Source organism: Atractosteus spatula, chromosome 17 (assembly GCF_055471065.1).
Source record: "Atractosteus spatula isolate fAtrSpa1 chromosome 17, fAtrSpa1.hap1, whole genome shotgun sequence".
In the NCBI taxonomy this organism is placed as follows: domain Eukaryota; kingdom Metazoa; phylum Chordata; class Actinopteri; order Semionotiformes; family Lepisosteidae; genus Atractosteus; species Atractosteus spatula.
This window is the reverse complement of record NC_142722.1, coordinates 13,750,167-13,770,847: the sequence shown is the minus strand read 5'-3', so window position 1 is coordinate 13,770,847 and position 20,681 is coordinate 13,750,167. Positions and strand designations below refer to the sequence as shown.

General features: G+C 41.5%; 2 protein-coding genes across 2 annotated transcripts in view; one reads left to right on the top strand and one right to left on the bottom strand.

Annotated features, from left to right (window-relative positions):
* The first annotated feature begins 240 nt into the window (after positions 1-240).
* On the top strand, positions 241-12,333 carry anapc7 (anaphase promoting complex subunit 7). The gene is made up of 11 exons (XM_088935895.1): positions 241-470; positions 1,015-1,201; positions 2,777-2,896; positions 3,219-3,330; positions 4,241-4,394; positions 5,629-5,771; positions 6,279-6,396; positions 7,320-7,516; positions 8,140-8,364; positions 8,702-8,852; positions 9,585-12,333. Exons 1-11 carry the CDS (start codon positions 370-372, stop codon positions 9,772-9,774), a joined length of 1,698 nt encoding a protein of 565 aa, XP_088792021.1. The 5' UTR covers positions 241-369; the 3' UTR covers positions 9,775-12,333.
* A 5,007-nt stretch (positions 12,334-17,340) lies between these two features.
* Positions 17,341-20,681, bottom strand: part of LOC148819178 (sarcoplasmic/endoplasmic reticulum calcium ATPase 2a) — a 46,510-nt gene continuing 43,169 nt past the window's right edge. Inside the window, exons 18-20 of the mRNA XM_088936117.1 lie at positions 20,434-20,567; positions 19,673-19,790; positions 17,341-18,578 (exon numbers count right to left, since the gene is read on the bottom strand). Of these exons, the coding sequence (XP_088792243.1) occupies positions 18,309-18,578; positions 19,673-19,790; positions 20,434-20,567 (522 nt within the window). The 3' untranslated portion in view covers positions 17,341-18,308. The remainder of the gene's footprint in view (positions 18,579-19,672; positions 19,791-20,433; positions 20,568-20,681) is intronic.

The following is a 20,681-nucleotide window of genomic DNA, read 5'->3' as shown; positions in this document are numbered from 1 at the left end:
ACAAAATCGTATAAAGCACAGAATATCATTTTAGTTGTGTGTGTTCCTTTAGTGCTGTTTGAGATCGTGTTTTAGCGGAGACCCAGGGCATCAAATTAAGAGGCACGCTTCCAGAATTAATATGTGACCACCTTAACACTACCAAAATTGATTGAAAGATTTTCAGTGTTATCTTCTTGTGGCGAGGAAAACAAATACAATTTTAAAGAGGCCAGTTGAAGGCAGCGTTTGAAAGGACCCACTATTTAAGACCTCAGAGGCGCCATATTTGATGCAATAAGGGAGAAGTTTATCGGGAGGGTTCAACGAAAGCTGTTTTGATTATTTTTGTCCGTTGTTTTGTCTTTGCAAACCACGATTACTAAAAAAATGAACGTTATAGATCACGTTCGAGAGATGGCAGCCGCCGGACTCCACTCCAATGTCAGGATATTGAGCAGTTTGTTACTTACAATGAGTAACAACAACCCGTATGTACCTTTCGTTTCGTTGACAGGTTCTGGACCAACTCCTCTGCATAGAATATGTAGTATATTTGGACCTTTTATCAATACAGTTTTTTGAAAACGTGTTTTAAACCCTTAACGGAGATGTGTGAGCTCCATTAAATATGATACCTCACTATTATAGTGTAACGAAAGTGCTCAAAACAAGTGATAAAGTGGTACGCCGCATGCACTACTGCACTCATGCAAAAACGAGAATAGAATATAAGTCGGACGTAGACAAGGGAATGAGTACATCCATTCAAAAGCAAATCATTTTATAGTTGTAAATAATTTATGCAAATTATTTGAGAGAAAAGAAAAAAAAACAATGTAAATGTTGGGATTTACTCAACATAGAGTACAGCACCAGAGTAGACCAAACTCTTTTCACTGCTTTTGTTGAGCTCTTTTGCAGAAGTGTCTATAGTATGCATTACCTATATTAATGAGCCATTTCCTGCAGCTGCGTTTTAGATTTCGTTCAATCCATGAATTGTTTGATGTGCATGCAAATGTTATTTTCCAGGGAGCTGTTTTCCCCATCGCAGAAATACCAGCTGCTGGTGTACCACGCGGATGCCCTGTTCCATGATAAGGAGTACCGGAATGCAGCTTGCAAGTACAGCATGGCTTTGCAGCAGAAGAAAGTGTTGAGCAAGACCTCTAAAGTAAGGACCTCTGCTGGGAGCAATGCATCCTCTCTGCAAGGACAGGTACATACTGTTTACTTGACTAAGAGTTTTAGGTTCAGGTGGGTAGCTGCGTCAGCATGCGTAGGCTGCAAAGGAACAAGTAATAGGTTTATTCCATGCTGAAAAAAAGAAGAAAGAGAACACAACATTTCGGCCGTGGAGCCTTCTTCAGGTGTGAGAGAGACAGGGCAGTAGGCAAAGGTAAAGTAGCGGGAGAACAAAGGTTGGGAGGGAGGAGGAGTGAGAGGCGGGAGCAGGGGACAGAAAGAGAGGCCAATCAAGAGGTGTGAAGTCAGAATGGGTGCAGAGAGGTGTGAAATGAAACTTCCAATGAATGGAGAAAATTTAAAAGAACAGTAGTCTGTCGTTAAGGGAAGGGAGAAGGTGTGATCCTAGCTGCAGAATAATTTTAGTTTCGGTGGTCTTTCTGATGTATGAGTTCGGAAAACCGTCTTTGAGAACACAGACGGAGAGATTAGAGTGGTCGTGGCCGTCAGAGGTGAAATGAGAAACAATGGGCTTGGAGAGATCTTTAATCTTTACACCCCTGACGTGTTCTCTGAAACGGTCTCCGAGTCTCCTTCCTGTTTTTCCAATGTAGATGGCTGGGCATTTACTGCAAGAGATACAGTAAATAAGGTTGCTGGAGGTACAAGATGCTGTCTGGGTGATCCGGAATTGTCCTGAGGGGCCTTGAATGAGTGTGGTGGTGGCTGTGTATTTGCAGGTGATACAGTGAGCTCTGTTGCAAGGGAAAGTGCCTGGTGTGGTTGGTTGTTGAGGGCGGTCAAGGGAGCTGTGAACAAGGAGGTTACGCAGATTAGGTGGTCGGCGATATGAGATGATAGGGCGATCAGAAAAGAGGGCCCCAATGGAGGGATCATCCTGTAGGATGGAAAAGTTGTGGTTAATGGTCCTGGGGATAGGAAGTGTGTTAGGGTGGTAAGGAAGCACCAAAGGAATGCGGTTGTTACGGCGGGAGTTCCTGATCGGGTTGATGGTCCGGGGGGTGTTTTTGGCTCGGGCAAGGGCCCTGTCAATCACACTGCTGGGGTATCCTCTGTTGATGAAAAATGAGTACATTTCGAGGGCTTGGTTCTCGAAGTCGATGTCGTCGCTGCATAATCGTCGTAACCTCCACGGCCGAAATGTTGTGTTCTCTTTCTTCTTTTTTTCAGCATGGAATAAACCTATTACTTGTTCCTAAGAGTTTTAGGTACCATTTAACTGGTCACACAGAGATAAAAGATCTACCCAGGCAGGGTGGTCCATTTGGTCCCGGTAATCACATGAATGCTTTAAAATTAACTGGATTTTTAAGTTTGCATTATAGTGAAAGATAGGTAAGATATATATATATATTGATGCAAATCTAAATTGTGCATGAGCAACACAGAGCTCTTGTTCAAGTATTTAGTGTGACAAGATGAAATTATTTGCTTCTAGAATAGTAATTTCAAATTAACGTGGTATAAAAGGTGAATTGACTTCAAAATTGACAAACGCCAGAAGACAATAAAAATAAAATCTAGAATTTTTAGCCTCCAGGTTAAATTGAGAGTGATAAAGAGTCCGCATACTGTATCTTGTTTTTAGAGCCTTCCATCTGAGATTGAGGTGAAGTATAAAATTGCAGAGTGCTACACCATTCTCAAGCTGGATAAAGATGCCATTGCAGTGCTGGATGGGATTCCATCAAGGCAGAGAACGCCAAAGGTTAGCTGTAGTGTTGTGCTCAATAAATGTCAATATATACTGCATGTATTTATGTCTTCTAAGTTTTGTAAACTCTTTAATCTTGGCAAATGGTTATTTGTATTTCTGTTTAGAATAGTAGTGTTTATTTCTAGCGCCATAAAAATGTCTGCATGCAAATCAGTGCATTGATTGCTTAGGAATGTTCTGTTTTCATAAAAGAGTGCAAATTACCTACACTAAACATGCTATTTAAAATACTCATTAGAATCGGTGTTTGATATGTTGTATAGCTGAGCTCAGATGTTGAAATCACTCAGCAGTGTGTATTTTTTATTTTCAGATCAACATGATGCTGGCTAACTTGTACAGGAAAGCTGGGCAAGAGCGCTCAGCAGTAACCAGCTATAAAGAAGTTCTGAGACAGTGTCCTCTCGCTCTTGATGCTATTATCGGTACTCCTTTTAATATGTAGTTTGTTTTCACATGGTATACCATTCCATCTCCCCTAGCTGCTTAAAGATATTTAGCTTGCAAAATGTCTGTTTTTGCAAGTTAGAAATGGCCAGTTTTTGAGAGGGAAGTTAGATTTGCAAGCTTTTGCACTAGTAAGGATTCTGTAGTGTGTGTGTGTGTACTCTGCTTTGACTGAATACTTTTGTTATACCTAATGCACATTTTCCCTTAGCTTTTAAGGCTAAAATTGACCTAAATAGAATTCAAGATTTAAACTCTAGTTTGTATTGCTTTTCTTTGGTTTGAAACATAGTACCCTTTTTAATTAAAACTATGTAAAAAGTGGAGTAGTTTACATTTTCAGCCATGTAAAGAAAATGTGCCAGTAATATTTTCAGTGTACCCTTAAAGTCAGAATATTGAAGTAGTGCATTGTTTTTCTGTATGAAAAGTATATAACCCCCAACTATAATGCTACCCTAGCATGCTACCATTTATTCCTTCTAAATGAATTATCACTGATAAATGGTGCTTAGGTACACATTGCAGTCCACCACTTGCCAAATTCCAGAGCAAAGAAAACTTAGTGCAAGGAAATATAGGACATCATTTTTTTTACAAAAAGGTAAACTAGACCAAAATGTTAATCATTTATGGAGTTTTTATATGAAGACGGTCAAATGAATCCTGCAAAATATCTTACAAGATGCCATAAGTGTTTTGCTTTAGTGGAATACTGGAACTCTCCTTAGATATTTAGTTGACGCTTGCATGTCTCCAGCTCAAGGAAATCCATCATCTTTTTTATTTTTTAAAACATCAGGTAATGCCAGGTTATAACTAGAGTCAGCGGCGTACATGGTTCTGCTTCATGTTGTTTCCTAGATTGAAGGTCGGTGTGTTTTGCAGGTCTGCTGTCCCTGTCTGTCAAAGGAGCAGAAGTCGCATCAATGACCATGGACGTGATTCAGAGCATCCCCAACCTAGACTGGCTTTCTGTGTGGATAAAGGCCTATGCTTTTTCACATGCTGGGGACAACCTGAGAGCCATCAATACTATCTGGTGAGACATAAAAAAGTTCCAAACTAGAGGAGGTCATTCACTCAATGTGACTGAGTAGCTTTTTCCATACTCCCACAAGACTTTACGACAGGCAAATTCTGTTCCTTTTAGATTGTAGTTTTAGATTGTAGTGATCTTCAGAAAACAGTGCTAACTCTTTCCTTCACTAAATAAAGAACTGCTATACCTAGAAGCAGTCTTAGCCTTTATAAACTTGTTCCAGTATTGGCAAAACAGTTCATGTTATTACAAATGAAAAAAATAGTTGGCAAGTGTTATTTAGAAAATAACATTTGTAAATAACATTTGTTAATTTTTATACTTTTAAAGTTTGATTGCCAGTTGTTTTCCATAAAATGAAGAAATCCTTTTACTGAAAGAAGATACTAGGTAAACTGCCTTTAAATCTTATTTTCCAATTAGCTGTCAAAGATAAATAAATGGCAATTTAAATTCTCAATTTAGAACACTTGTACAGAACCAGTGGTCAAGTATTACTATTAAATATCAAACGGAAGTAATTCAGTTTTTACAATGTATGTTTTTTCATGATGAAGAGATTTTGACAAACTTTGCTTGATTTCTTGAGTTGTTGTTCTTTAAAAAAAGTATTAGCATTGGTTTTGTTTGTTAATTTTTCATGGCATTTTTCTTTTCCCATCTTCATATTTAAAAATCAAATCCAAAAAGTGTCAAAAGGTACCACCTAGTGGCAATTGATGGTGGTGCAGATATAGCCCCTAAAGAAGCAATGGTAGTGTGTAGTACTGCAGTGGATCTGATAGCTGGTGTGTGGTGAGCGTTCTGGTGCACTTTGGCTGGTGGGGGGAGTCCCCATTACCTGTAAAGCGCTTAGAGAGGAGTGTTAAGAAAAAGCTGTATAAGTGTAAGGAATTATTATTATTGTATGCAAAGTGCTACGGAACTTCAATACACAATTCCTTTATATTTAGCAAACATTTATTAGACATAGGGATTTTAATGAAGTAAAGAATGAGTTAAAGTGTGACTCATGTTGATTTTCTGTTCAGTGATCCGAATATCTAAAGATTGCTGCATAAAGAAGTTTAAGAGTGACATTTTCAAGACAAAATGTTAAGATGTAGGATGTCTGAAATTTGTGTGATGAGAGCATTGGCATTTATTTTTTGCTGATGACACTGTACAGCATGTACCATTAAAAACTGTAGGATATGTTACTAAGCCTTCTAATGATACCCTTTCTTTTGCTAAGCTCCCTGGAGAAGAAATCTCTGTTGCGTGACAATGCTGATTTGCTAGTGAGCCTGGCAGATCTGTACTTCAGAGCCGGGGACACTAAAAATGCAATTCTTAAGTTTGAACAGGCTCAGATGTTGGATCCCTACTTGATAAAAGGTAACAGACTGTACTCTTTGCAGTACTACGTTTTGTTTCTTTTAATATAAATTTTTCTTTTTGTGCTTCCCCAAATGATTCCTTAATCCGTTACGGCTCACCTCTTCAGACTTCAGACCAGCACAGGAAAGACAACCATGCAGACTCTTCCTCTAAGGCCATCCACTTCACACTCTCACGTCGTTCCTTTAAATATACATTCACATGCTCAAGGTTTCTTTGAGATGAGCCATAAAGCACTCACACCCAAACTGTCTCTCACATTTACACATTGTAATTGCTGTTTACATACAATCTCCTGCAACTATCTGTTGCATTAGATGTTAATTTCAGCGCCATGTCTCAAGGCTTAATGCTTGATTTCCTACTGAATGTGCATGGAAATGTACATGTAAGAAAATGTAAGATATTCTGAGCTTGTTTCCTTTAGAATGTGAGTTACATTAGTTCCAGGTACTTATTCCCTGTTACTTTCCTTCTTGGCCATCATGTTGTTTTTCTTATTAGGGATGGATGTCTATGGGTACCTAATGGCTCGTGAGGGACACCTGGAGGATGTGGAGATCTTGGGCGGAAGACTGTTCAATATCTCTGACCAGCATGCTGAGCCCTGGGTCATATCTGGGTGAGTGTTTTGGGAAAGTTCAGCACAGCTGCCTACCAGCTGCAGGATCCTGAGTTTGATTTCTGGTCTACAGCGACACTGTGGGGGCACTTGACTCTTTATTAGCCAGTGAGTGGAGAGGCTTTGTTGCCTCTCTCCTCTACTGCCAGCTCTGGTTATAAACTATGAAGAGATGCACTTGAAACAGGAAATGCTTCTTAACTGGTCACACCAGTATTGTAATGCCACAAACACTGTTTTGGAAGATGCAATTGATATCAACATTGATAAGGCATCTTCTGTGTTATGATGTACACCTGTGAGAGACAAAATGTACAGTTACTGATTTTACTTACTGTTGCAGTCCTTTGATTTTTCTTTTGATTTGATCTGTTGTTCAAGTAGAGTGGGCATTTAGGTTTGGCATTTCCTCCCAAGGGGGTGGCATGGTGGTGTAGTGTCTAGTATTGCTGCCTTGTAGCACTGGGGCCCTGGGTTCAATTCTTGGAGCTTTTATCTGCATGGAGTTTGTATGTTCTCTCCCTGTTCGTTTGGGTTTCCTCCAGGTGCTCTGGTTTACTCCCACAGTCCGAAGACATACTGGTAGGTTAATTGACATGTGGGTCAATTGGTCCTGGTGTGAGTGTGTGTTTGTGTCTGTGTCCTGAGATTTGACAGGTGTCCCATCCAGGGTCTGTCCTGCCTTGCATCCTTTGCTAGCCAGGATAGGCTCCGGCTACCCCTGACGACGTATCAAATAAAATGGTTTAAAGTTGGATGAATGGATTTACTCCAAGAAACACTTTGTGATCAAATTTCCACTATTAACCTCCTGGATGATCAGTACAAGCGTACCTGAGTTACGGCATCCAAGTCACTCCTTGGCTGTCTTGCTGTGAATAAAGTCCGCTGATCAGTGTTTTCTCTGTTCTGTGTGAATGTAGGTGCCACAGTTTCTACAGTAAGCGGTACTCGCGGGCACTCTATCTGGGTGCCAAGGCCATCCAGCTGAACAGCAACAGCGTGCAGGCCCTGCTGCTGAAGGGGGCGGCGCTGCGCAACATGGGCCGTGTGCAGGAGGCCATCATTCACTTCCGGGAAGCCATGCGGCTCGCGCCCTGCCGCCTGGACTGCTACGAAGGCAAGGCCTGTTCGCTACTGCTGCCGCAGCCTGGCGGAGAGAACTGAACTGTACTGACTGAGACTCGAGCACAGGATGGAGAAGACCTGCATGGACCTGCATCAAGCAACTTTAACTTGTACTACGTGCAGGGTCTGGTGCAGGTGGTCATGCAGGGGTTCAAGGCTTGTGGCGTGGTTGTGCAAGGACTTTTACATTTTGCGAAACGGTAACCTGTTTGTCTCAATGCATTAGATACAACAAATGTCTTTATGACACAATGTATTCGTCATGAGCCTTAACTGACATCATCTCCTTAACTAACACCCAGATGGATGTTGAATCAAGATCTGTCACTTAAAAATGTATTATTTATCATGTTTATAATGAACACTTCAGTATTCTGATAATTAGAGGTTACCTTCAGACTTGAATATGAGTATAATACAATTTTAGCTGTCTTTATAGTGCATGTATCTGTACTTTCAGTTCTAGTCCATTTCCTTAAAGGACACGCAATGACCTCAGAAATCAACGGTTGTCTAGTGAACAGCACCGATGACCTGTCTATCCTGTCTGCATGTAAACAGATTCAGATTCTTTTTTTCAATCTTCATTCTTTATTTTAAATGCGGATGCTCCAGGTTTGATTGACTGCTATCTGGCATCGAACGGCATTCGGGAAGCAATGGGAATGGCCAACAACATCTACAAGACTCTTGGTGCCAATGCTCAGACCCTGACTATCCTGGCCACAGTGTGCCTGGAGGACCCCATGACCCAGGAGAAAGCCAAGACACTGCTGGACAAGGCTTTAGCCCAGAGACCAGATTACATCAAGGCTGTCGTGAAGAAAGCAGAGCTGCTGAGTGAGTGTCAGCTAAAAAAAAAAAACCCTTTCAGGATGGACTGTTAGTGTTGCTCAGAACTGAGGTAAAGAAGGAGGAACTTAAATTTGAAGTGCATAATGTTACTTTCCAGATTGCGGTACTGTCTACATTCCTCCTTTCTGTTTTTAGTAAAGCAAATTTTCTCAGCAAAGTGTTTTGCCATCGTGTCACTATTACAGAGCTCTGTAGCAAAGTAATGCAGTACTGTGTAATGACTAGACAGAAGTTTACAAAACTTCTAGAGTAGTCAAGAATGCTGAAAGTAGATTATGTCATATTAAGTTGTTTATCAGTCTTTGTTTTCCCTTTGTTTTAGGTCGGGAACAGAAATACGAGGAAGGTATTGCTCTTCTGAGAAACGCCTTGGCTAATCAGAGTGACTGTGTGCTGCACAGGATTCTGGGTGACTTTCTGGTTGCAGTGAATGATTATCAGGAGGCTATGGACCAATATAGCATTGCTCTGAGGTAAGTAGCTCTAAAGTAATTTTTGTTTAAATTTACATTTTTATTGTCAATGTTTGTGACCCAGTTCGGGTTTAATTCCTGCAACTGTGAATTTTGTTTGTTTTGCTTTTGATGCCGAGAACATTTCAAACATTGCTGCTATTAGCAGGGAATAAGTTTTTCATGGCTACTTCCTTTATCGTTCTTATCTGTTCAAAACAAGGTCACAGGACGTTTGACCAACACATCTCTAAAGAAGTAAACGTGCCTGTGGTGCTTTTTGTAATTTTGCATCATTTACTGTCGCACGTCAGGCAGTGTCCCCTAGTGGTGGCCTTTCACAATGACACCAGAGGGAAATGACAGACTGTAGAGGCATTTCCTGTGAACAAATGATGACTCTGAATCTTAAAATATTTGTTTCTTCTAAACGATCAATATTAAATGTGCTTTTTTTCTTAAAAAATTAACCAAAACTGGATCTGATCCCCTCATAAATGGATAATACTGTTAAAAAATAGGAGACATTTCAATACAAGTGATCAATAGTGCATGACTGGTACGCTCAGATTCTTGACCTTGCAGGTAACACGGCATGGATCATGCTTTACAGCTTTTTAGTGGAGCTGAAGTATACGAGCCAGTAGCTGACGTGTGGTCTGTTTGTGTGGGAATCGGGCTCCACACTCTTGAGCTTTCCCCCGCAGACAGCAGCACAAGAGCATGAGAGCCCGTGCTTGTGTGTCCCTGCAGCCTGGACCCCAATGACCAGAAGTCCCTGGAAGGGATGCAGAAGATGGAGAAGGAGGAGAGCCCCACCGAGGCCACGGCCGAAGAGGACGTGGACGACATGGAGGGCAGCGGGGAGGACGGGGACCTGGAGGGCAGCGACAGCGAGGCGGCGCAGTGGGCGGACCAGGAGCAGTGGTTCGGCATGCAGTGACCGGCCGGGGCCTCGCGCGGCCTCGCGGCTCGTCTGCCGCCTGTGCTCGGTGGTTGAGTGTGAGCTGTGTGCGTTTCTGTCAGTGTCTGTGATGAGAGGGTGGCTTTAGAATTACTGCCCCTGGAGCAAAGAGAGTTGCCCCCCCCCCCCCCCCCCCGCCTGTCTCACAGGGGGGGTTACCACCACCTGCTCAGTGTCAGGCGCACCAGTGGCCTTCCTACCCAAGTGTACGAGCGGTCCAGGACAGACGGCAGGGCAGTGACATTAGCTTGCTTGAAATATTATAAGGTTCAGGTCAACTTGTTCAGTATTGTTCGGTTTGAGAATCCAGATTATTTTTAATTAGGTTAAAAATGGGAAAGAACTGTATTGGATAATGACCTCTGAACTTCCCGTCTCTGAGGAATTTCTAGTACGCTTTTCTTGATCTGAAATCGTGTTTTTGTTTTCTTATGATGGGGCAAGGAATGCGTTAAGCCTTATTATGAAAACAGTCAGAAAAGGCAATCCTATAGCTAGAACTGTGAGAACTGATTTGGATCGTTCTTCATTTTTTTATTTATGCCTGGCTTGTTCTTTGTAGGGCTGTCTTTGGTAGGTCTGAACTGAAAATCCCCAAGCTATGTCTGTATTTCACACCATAAAGAGTTAACCCAAATGATTGTGGCTCCTAACACAGGATTTAGCAGGTGGGAATGGTAGAGAGGCAAAGAACACAACAAAGATGTGTAGAGTTGGGTGATAATTGAGTGGTTGTCTTTTTTTGGTGAGCTGGGATTATTTTATTTGAGATATAGTATGTTTTTGCATTGTTGTAAGAGGATTATATTTTTAAAATTTATCAGAATATTTTTTATTTTATGTGGGTTACAGGAAGACTGCAACTTAGTGTTGCAGTAGTAATTAAGGCAGGAGTTTTTTTTTTTAATCATCCTTTAGGTCCCATCTTCATCCAGAATCCTGACAAAACAATGGTCATGAGCAGACTTTTACTGTATCTGTATTCTGTGACCGTTTCACATTTCTGTGATTTGCAGGCATGTGTAAGATTAATAAAAAATAAATTAAAGTACAAAATTTGCACATACCCCTGACACCTGTTTTCCATAGCCCCACTTTCCCCTATTATATTTGCTCCTTTATACATAGTTATTTCCAGAACATTGAGTGCACCCCATTTGTTGACCATTATTGTGCAATTGATATATAGGCTGCTTTTAAAGTAAGTTGACTTCTGCGGACAATGCCAACATTCACCAGCCCTTCAACTACTTTTGTCAACCAGACTTGATGCACTAAGGATGTATTGTGCTCCTTCTATTGGACAATGGAGATCACAGCCATCTGTTGTAATGGTTCCCAAACCTGGTCCTGGAGGGACCCTGTCTGATGTTTTTAATTCCTGCAGGGCTCTAAATTGATGACTGACTTCATCACTCTGCTACAAGGTTCATCAATTGCCAATCCAGTTTGACCTTTTAAGCTGTGAAAGCGAATTTACAGGTATGCCCCAATTGAAAAGCCTTGTGATTAACAACTTGGCTGAGTAAAACCCCAAGAGGAGAGACTGCTCCTCCAAGTGGTTAAGAACCACTGCTCCAGTATGTGTGCAAGGGGAGTGGTTTTATTTGTGCATGTGTTTGTCATTGTTCCAAAGTGCAGTATTCTGAGTGCGCATCAGAACCCATTGCGTCGGTCTTCTGGTTTTACAACCGTAGGATCATTTTATTTGAATAAGTGCAATCAAGTACCGCCCCTTCCTGCTCCACTTTAGGAATACCATGTTCATGTTTGCATGCAGTCAACACAGCTGAATGACTGACATCTAAATCTTGCCCAGCTCCTGGCATCACGACAGAAGATCAAACCTGTGCAACTGTGGCCCAGCCACTACAGCAGCAGGGTTGGTCATCGATTACACTGTCTCGGTTTCACACCTGCCACCCACTCTTGTTTTCTGCTGCTGTTCTAGGTACTGAAAATCACAGTTTGGTTTCTAATTGGAGAAACCATACTGTGGGTGGAATTGGTCTGAGTGATGCTTATAAACCTGTCAGGGAACCTGGGCAGAAATAGATTTTATTTTTCTCATCAATGTTAATTCGTTTGACAAGTAGAGCGTAGGGCTGCTTAGAAAATGCATTTAATATAAATGTCTTGGCCATTAAGCTCAGTTACTAACAAGCAGGAAAGAGGGAATGCTGATTTCAGGTGGTGGATCTGCTCTAAGATGTTGCCTAATTAGAGTGTTCATGATGAAAATGATGCTCCCTGAAACAAGCTGTCTTTCTAAAGCATTAATATTCACTCCTGGTCCTGGAGGGCCAAAATTCACCAGGTTTCTCAGGTAACTCAAAATCCTTAAGAAGGAAAGACCCAGTGAGCGAACAATTGGAGTTATTTAGAATCCAGGGTGATAGATTGACAGTTAGACCAGGACCAGAAGTGAATACCTGTTCTAAGGCACTGGTGTACTGTAGCTTTAGGTGGAGTTCTATAATTAATAATGTGGGATTTTTTTTTTTCAAATTGGTGTTTAATAAATGATTAAAAAATGTTCATACTGTATTTTTTTTTTGTGTTGCAGTCCTGGTAAACTAGTGGTCTCCAACCATGGTCTGGGAGAGACCCAGTCCTTTGGGTTTTATGCTTCTTAAGAAACTTTAAATAGATCATGGTCAGTCACCTTGATTAAGTTATTCAATAGGTGGTTCAGTTTAGTATACCCCTCCCCACAACAAATGTCTTAATGAGCTGCAATGCAGCGTAATGAAAGAGAACCTGGACTTTTGATGACTACCTTTCACACTTGGTTCAAGATGTTGATGAACACTGGGGTCATATGTGAAATATAACCTCTTAACTTCTGTATATTATAAAAAGAAAAAGTTGAAAGTAGGAAGTTCATTGAAAGAAACTGGCTAAACTTTGTATGTGTAACTTTAATTGTTATGTTTAAAATAAAAGTGCATTATTAGTAGAGTAAACTTATATTACTGGGATATCTGGCATCAAATCCATATTTTAGTTCTTATAGACACTTACAGACTACCTTCTAAATGTTCTTTCACTGCTTAAAACAGATGTAGATTTGGATAAATATTGCTGCAAATTTGATACCTGACTCTATACAATCACATTACTTTTGGTGTCTGTGAATCTTAAGAACTGTACTGTAATTAAACTCAGAAGTTCCTGTTGCTATATAGGAGCGGATTTGAGCCTTCTAGGCTAAACCATTTTATCTTTTGTTTAAAGAGGGAGCAAGAAACCAGTCTATATTCTGTGTACAGAAAGCAATCGCCTTTGTTTTAAATGCTGTGAATGGTGTTGTCCGTAACAGTGCAGCTGCAATTGAATTGGATCAGGGCATCATAAGGATCCATAGTCTCCATCTTCACCGCTGTCTCATTTTACAAGTCATGTGTGGTGCATACTGTGCACTGTAGTGACTTTGTCCCCATGCCTTTGTTTTGCATCTCATTCATAATTATAATTATGGCTATCACGTTAAGCAGCATTTGACTGCTTAAGTTCTCTTCTGGCTAAGGTCCTTGCTAATACAGGGGGTGAGATATATGCTCACGGGTTCAAGCCACTAGCCAACTGTGCCTCTGGTTCTAGAAGTGGAGTCCACCGGCAAGGTTACGGTGGGGTTAGTCAGGCAGGGCTTCCTTGGCGTTTGGTGCCAGAGGGACCCCTGCAGTCTCCTGTGTGGTTGTGGGCTTGTGCTGCCGTCTCTGAAGGACTTGGTAACGTGCTGTTAGAGGATGAGTGGCAGGACGGTGGTGAAGTCGGGGGGGGGGGGGTCTGCCTACACCTCATTCTCCCCCAGGGTGCAGAACAGAAAAACCAAACACTGAATATTTCAAAGTGGTTGGCTGTAACGAAGTGATTTTTTTTTTCCCTCACTTAAAAGTTCTGCCGCAGAAACGCATCAAATACCACACGCAAGGGTCTGGTAGAATTCTTTTATTTACCTGAAACCATAAGTCACGTGATGCATTTTAACAATCATTACTGAAAAAAACAGCACTGCCTTATTACAGTTGCTCAGGGTTCAGACTTGCCGTTAAAGGATCTGACTGCTTGTTTCAGTATGTTTGCACCACAGTTCTGTTGCACCAATGCCTGCCCAGCTATTGCAATATCTTATTTAAATAATAGTTACATTATTACAGTGCAAAACAAAAAAAGGCCTAGTCGGTTATTCTGCACACTCGGAAAAAAGCTTTCCTTAGGAAAAGTATCGGATCATGAAATGAAATAATGGTTTTGAGCTTTAACATTCAACATCTGTACTACCTTCTCATGGAATTTTATATATATAGCACTTAGCGATATTGTACATAGCTTGTTATAAACTTCAGATAAAATACAGTTTTTGGCTACTTACAACTGGAGAACATGCGTTACAGTATATTGTACAATTATATAAAACTATGACATTTTACACAGAAGTGTTTAAAAAGTTGGCATGAAAACTCCTTACATCTTCGTTAAGGTTTTGAGGCTAAGCAAGGCTTCGCCTTCATGCAGTGATGTCCAAGGGCTTCTCCTGAGAGTTGCCCCCAGTTCTTAAAGATGATTTGCACAGTTTCATTTCTGCGTCTCCTATGTAGTTACACACCTTTTTTGTCCATTTAAAAAAAAAACAGTTTCCATTTTTATGTATATATTTTTGTTTGCACATATTATACATGCAGGTCTTGGTAGATGTGGTGCTGCTCAAAACACACATGCACAACACTAAAACAAAACCTTACATTTCTGCAAAGAGTTTTAAAAGAGAAGCTGGAGTTACACCAGTTCTCTTGCTGTAGAGAGAAAAGAAAAAAAGATGAATCAGTAGTGTAACAAGCAACAAACATTATACAACAAGACTGGACAGAGTTCTGAGTTAATACAATTCCCTTTTTTATGCTTTGTGAACCACTGTGTGTAAATGCTATAGATGGTGGGGGAAAAAAAATCTTAAATGAGCTTGTCACCCTCTACTAAAAAGCAGTATTTACACAGAATGAGTCATTTATGTATAAAAATAAGGTTTGCTTTCATGTGCTACTTCTTGTAAAGTTTGGGATTTTACTGATAGAAAATTTTAAAGTAATGAGTGTTTGCCGTTTCCCGAGATAGTTGATTTCAGAGACTTTAATATCCAGCTGCTTAGTGTAAAGGGGTGCATTAGATTAGGAAGGATTAAAGAGGAGGTGTAAAAAGGGAAGTTTTTTTAATAGGAAGGATAAATTATGCTGGGAATAAATGGTATTTCCTGCAAGCAAATGTGTCACTGCTGGGGTTTAAAAGACCAACACCTACACACACCTAGCATGTGCATTTCCAAACTGCAAGCAACTGCAGTTCAGAAAATGCTGTTGTGATCATGAAATTCTTGCCTGATGATTTAGCTTATTTTTAGCAGTTCCCCTTATCCAGCAGCCTTAAAAAGCCTCAGAAACAGGGAGAACTACTCAAGGGCTAGAATGGATTTTGCATTAACACCATGCTGGGAAACACAGGGAAAGGGGAATACCGCCATGTTAGTGACATCTGAACTACAACCTCTAGTATAGGTGTCCTAAATGAAAACTGATCAGGTTTCCAGGCTGCTTTTCTCCGAGTGTCCATTTGAGCACTTAATATAATTCCATTTCTTTGCTTTGGGGATGGTGTACCACAGACACAATTTTAAGCTTCCAGCTATAAAAGTAGTCATTTGATCTTGAATCAGGCTTTAAAAATTTACAATAGATTTTAGAAAGTGAAGGCTAGGTGCTTTTACCATTGATTTCCAACAGGCAATAGCCTTTACTGCATCACAATGCTATAGAAAGAGGGTTATCTTCATCTAGAATCGGATTCACTGAAATCGCACTCGATATGCCATTTTTAAATCCATTTACAGAAACAGTTCATTGAGCTGTGAGCAACCAAGTACAGGCTAATTTTTCTTGCTTTGGATTTAAAAAAAAATTCAATAACTTGTGTACAAGTCCTCACCCCTGTAACGGTAACTGCACAGAGTTTTTTTTCAATTACTGGGGGGAGAACCAGATTGAAGCTTACACAAGTCACCTCCATTTCACCGGTGTCGATCTAACCTTGGACATTCGTCATGCCGATATATTAAAGACCTCATCAAGCCCCAGACTTCTTTTCCCCTAAAAATCCACTTCCGTATACTTAAGCCCTTTTCACATCATACGCCACTATTGCAAAACTGAACAACTGAATGTCACACAACCTGAGTGGGAGTTTTTTTTTTAATCAGCTCTATTAGCGAGGTTTTCTGGTTTCATGAAACACGAACAGCATCTCTGAGCACTCTTAAAATAATGTGGTCTAATATGTAAAGCTATCAGCTGATGGCGAAGCAAATATTTCATGCTTAATTTTCCTTTTAACGATTAAATCTGGGCTGATTATAATTTTGTTGCAAGGTATTGATTGAAGTCAGATCCTGACCTCAAGGTTTAAAGGTCCAATATGGTTATCAATTTAAAAATAAAAATGAGTATCTGTCAATAACCAACAGGGGGGTATGGGTGAGGACTGTACATGCTTTTCTCCATACGTATGGCATGTCAGAACTGTCCACTATTTTCCCCACTCTGGGTGACACTGAAACTACCACAAGCTGGCATGGGATAATGTTTGCATGGCAAACCATGGCCAACCTGGTCAACTGAAGCCCAGAACCAATGGGGGCTTTTAGCAGCATGTTTACCAAGACTTGAATCAGCGATGTCTGGGCTATAGGACGCAGCCTGCACTCTACATGTGCACCTTCATGGTACAAACACTGTTTTTGCAATAGCAGTGTCACATGAGAACTGAAAGACAAGAGTTAATTAATTCATTAAGCTTTTCTGGTGGGTAAGTCATCAAGACTTTTAAGGAGCTCTAGGTGGTTTATTATTTTAACACCACTAGAAAATGCAGGGACCCAATGGACACACCCATACTGGCAGGGAGCTATGGAGTGAGTGAGGTGGTGCTTTTCGGGCATGCAGGCAGTGGTACTCACTTCGTTGGGGAGACGTTGGAAGGCATTGGAGGAAATAGCACAATTAGGCTTGTTAACACTTGTGAATCAAGAACACAGCAGTACTGGCCTGATATTGCAGGAAGCATGCTTCAGAGGTACAGGAGGTTATCATCTATAGCACACCTGGTGTAGACTAGAATTAGTGGGATGGGATGGGCAAGCCTTAAAACTTTCCTATTATACACAAAGATAATATTTGGTAATGTGTTATGTACAAATTTACAGTCCTCTAACAGAAAGCCTTTTGCCTTTAGAGTTCAGACAAGCAAAAGGCTACTGATTGAACCCTGGACTATGGGAAATCAACAGGCACAATGAACAAGGGCCAAATCACAGCGTTGTTTTTGTGCTCAGCTCATCACACAAGTACCCACTTATTATATATAAATTCAAGTATGTGCACTAAACACTTTGTATAGAAATGATCACAATGATATGATGCATCAGTGCTTCTAAATTAAGACAAAAGCCTAGTTAAAGGTTCAGGTGTGTGTATTTTTCAAAGAAAAAAAACAATGTTTTAATTAAACGTAATTTAATCGGGCATTTTTTTGTTCAACTTCTGAATTAATCCCAACTTTTAAGAAACTGTTAGCATTTACATCTTTATGTCCACCCCCCAAAAAACAAACCATGAATGACCATTCAGATAAAACAGACAGAAATAAATATCCTTAAAATGATATGAAAAACATCTGTGAAACAGAGGGAAGGACTTGTTTTCTGCACAAGCAAGTATAGGCATACCTCAAACATTACCAAGATGTAAACTTAAGGACAAAATGGGAGGGGTGGGCTCTAGAAAGAAGCAATATCAATTGTATTGAGGTAGCTGTGCTCTGCCTAGTGCAGAAAAACTGGCTTATTTAATACAAAAAAAAACAGTGACACACAACAAGCATGGCAAATGTCTTCAAATCAAAGAAAAATTACCCACGAGCTGTTCATGCAAGAACAGTACATGCAGCTTTCATTGTTGGTTTTTGTCGACAACAAACATTCATAAAACACTCGTGATGCATCACTTAAATGGTGCATGTCCATTGGCTCAAAGGGTTTCTGAATTTAAACCAAAAAACGATAAAACATTAGTACACAGAATCCTGTACCTGCTCTTTTCCCCCTGCTCTCCTTTTTAGAACTAAAAAATACATTTGCATAAAATAGTGTTAAATCTCTATACATGTCAATGCACATTTTCTCGAATCGGTTGTGTTGTGGAAGGGAGGGGCGAAAAAAACACTTATCGGATTCTACTTGAAATGAGACACCAAGACGATAAGAATCTGAAATCCATAAAAAAAATAAAAAAACCACTTCACTGACAAAGCAACGATAACTCTCCAACCCATGTCAGCAGACACGCACAGCCGATGGAATGGTGAACTTTGTTTCTCTTATTCAGACAGGTACAAAAACGGTGGTTTTATTGGTTTTAGTTTAGTACGGTTTTGTAAGATTCACCCACAGCAGCCTGTTACAACAGTCATGACCAGAACATGTCAGAGACGTTAGTGTCTGTACTGTACAGCCAGACTATCAGAGGGAAGAAAACCAGCACAAACGGCCAGGAGATGCCCTCAGTGCATGCGGACAGAGTGCAGCCGCCGCTCGCAGGCTTGGACAGCTCTTTACCGGGCTCCAGGTAGTTGCGGGCTGTGAACTTGAGCAGCTCATCCAAGAGGATGACTGGGAGGGAGATTTTCAGCACCATCAGCCACTGGGTCACGTTCAGGGGAGTGATCTGGAAAATGAGCTGGAAGACAAAGAGGAGATTGGGGGTGGGTGGGAGAAAGCAGTCGTTTTATAAGGAATCAAATCTACTGCGCTACATTAAAAAAACATTCTCCGTAGCTCATATCACTATGGAAAACCCGCATTCTCCAATGCATTCCAGAATAAAACCACCAGTGCTCACTACCACTGTAGCAATCTAATATTATCTTCTGTAAAAAGAAAACCTACAGTTACTTAATGGTAGCTGCCACTTTCTAACTGTCTGTTATTTGACTCCGACACTGCCAGTCTAGTCGCAGCCCGTGCACGGCCTTACCCAGGCTTGGCACACACGCCCCTGCCACCAGGGCTCCAGCTCCGCTCCTTCAGTGCCTCAGCCCACTAGTGCAACCTTTACCCCAATAGGCCACGAGTGATACAGAACACTGGACGTGCATTTCCAGCGTGCAGCAGTCTGGAGCTGGCCCGCCACTGCCGTTTGGGTGGATGGCCCAGGACAAGGCTTGCTGGTGAGTGAATGATGACGTGGTCTTGACCACTCAAAAGAGCCCAACAGATGAAGACAATGAATGGTTGTTCCCCAAATCGTACAACTGTCAATGCCATCACACTACAGGACAAGAGAGCAAGCCATGTGCAGCTCTGAGTTTTATCATTATTTGAAAACACTAAATATCTATTTAGAGAGCAGAAGATTGCTACAGCAGAACTTTTGACACTAAATTCTGGCTCAGTTTGCATTACACGCTCCATTTACTGTCTTCACTTCAGGATAAATACAGCTGTTGCTGATCCCAGTTCATGATTGGATGCACTGGATTACTGCCAGTTCTCCTCTCTCCCTGCTGTAGTAGGTGCATTAATTAAAAGTTTTGCTGTTCAGCCAACTGATCCATAAAAGGTTACAAAAAGAGCTGTGTCCAGATAACGTCATTGTGTACAGGTACACTAACAGCTGGGCTCGTGCACAGTGGAGGACAGGGCTGGGAGCCCAGAGGAAAGTGATCACGTGGGTCCCCACCAGGTCTGTGCGCTGTTGTGAGTCTGCAAGACCGTGGAGGAGCCCTCGGCACTCTGCCAGAGCCACCTATAGGACCAGGAACAGAGACTTACTGGAAGAGGCTCCACGTAGAGGATGAGGAAGTGTAGGGACATGGACAGGCAGATGGCACCCAGCAGCCAAATATTCTCCCAGGGGGGCATCCGGAGCAGGGACTGGTTCTCGGACAGACTGCAACGAAGACACTGCTGTTACGGCACTTTCCCACAATGCACTGCAATAAGACCCGTCTGGAGTCAATGCTTGACAAATGCTGTCACTCCTAAATACTAATAAGATGCCTTTACAAAGTGGCGTTCTGTAATGTGTAGGCTTTTTTCAGGCACCATAATGTTAATACACCCTTTTGTAATTGGAAATAAACCTTGGTTTCTTGCCAAGATACTGCCAGCAGAACTTTAGTGTAGCAATTTCTATTTAGCAACATTTTAAAATTTCCATTAAGATGTTTTATATCCAACACTTTTAATGCTAATGGAGACACACTGGCAAACACGAATTAAGACAATTCCTCCCTGCCTTTGATAATTTGACGAGTGTAAATGTTGTTTGCATAGCTGGTACCTGCTCTAATTACTAATTTTGTTTACTGTAAATGTCCCCTGCAACCTAACCACTAGTTGAGGACAAAGCCTTTCGCGTGTGCAATTTGACACGCACGCGGCTGCCGAGACCAGGTCCTCACTGCTGTACAGACGAGCATGTAAGGAACACACATCGTCGGTCCCCACAGGTGTTCGGGGTGAGACAAACAGCGGAATGGAGCAGCCACAAGACGGGACGTCCCGGGAAGAAGGGAGGGGGAGAGAATGACCTGTTGAGGGCGTTGCACATCTCGATGGTCACCAGCACAGACAGGGCCATGGTCATGGGGTAGGGAGACTCGAACACCTCACAGTCCACGTCCTGGAAGTCCGGATTGTCGGGAGCGCACTGCAGGAAGTGGCTCTGTGCGGAAAGAGGTCAAATGGAATAAAGACAGGGCTCGAGGATCGTTCACAGAGGTGGATGAAGCTCCCGAACGCAGGAGTCACAACCGCTACAGGGGAGACACCTCTGAAG

Coding starts and splice junctions, on each gene's coding strand:
- anapc7 (XM_088935895.1), top strand. CDS start 370: ATGAACGTTATAGATCACGTTCGAGAGATGGCAGCCGCCGGACTCCAC. Junction 471..1,014: donor ACAATGAGTAACAACAACCC/GTATGTACCTTT, acceptor GTTATTTTCCAG/GGAGCTGTTTTCCCCATCGC. Junction 7,517..8,139: donor CCGCCTGGACTGCTACGAAG/GCAAGGCCTGTT, acceptor CGGATGCTCCAG/GTTTGATTGACTGCTATCTG.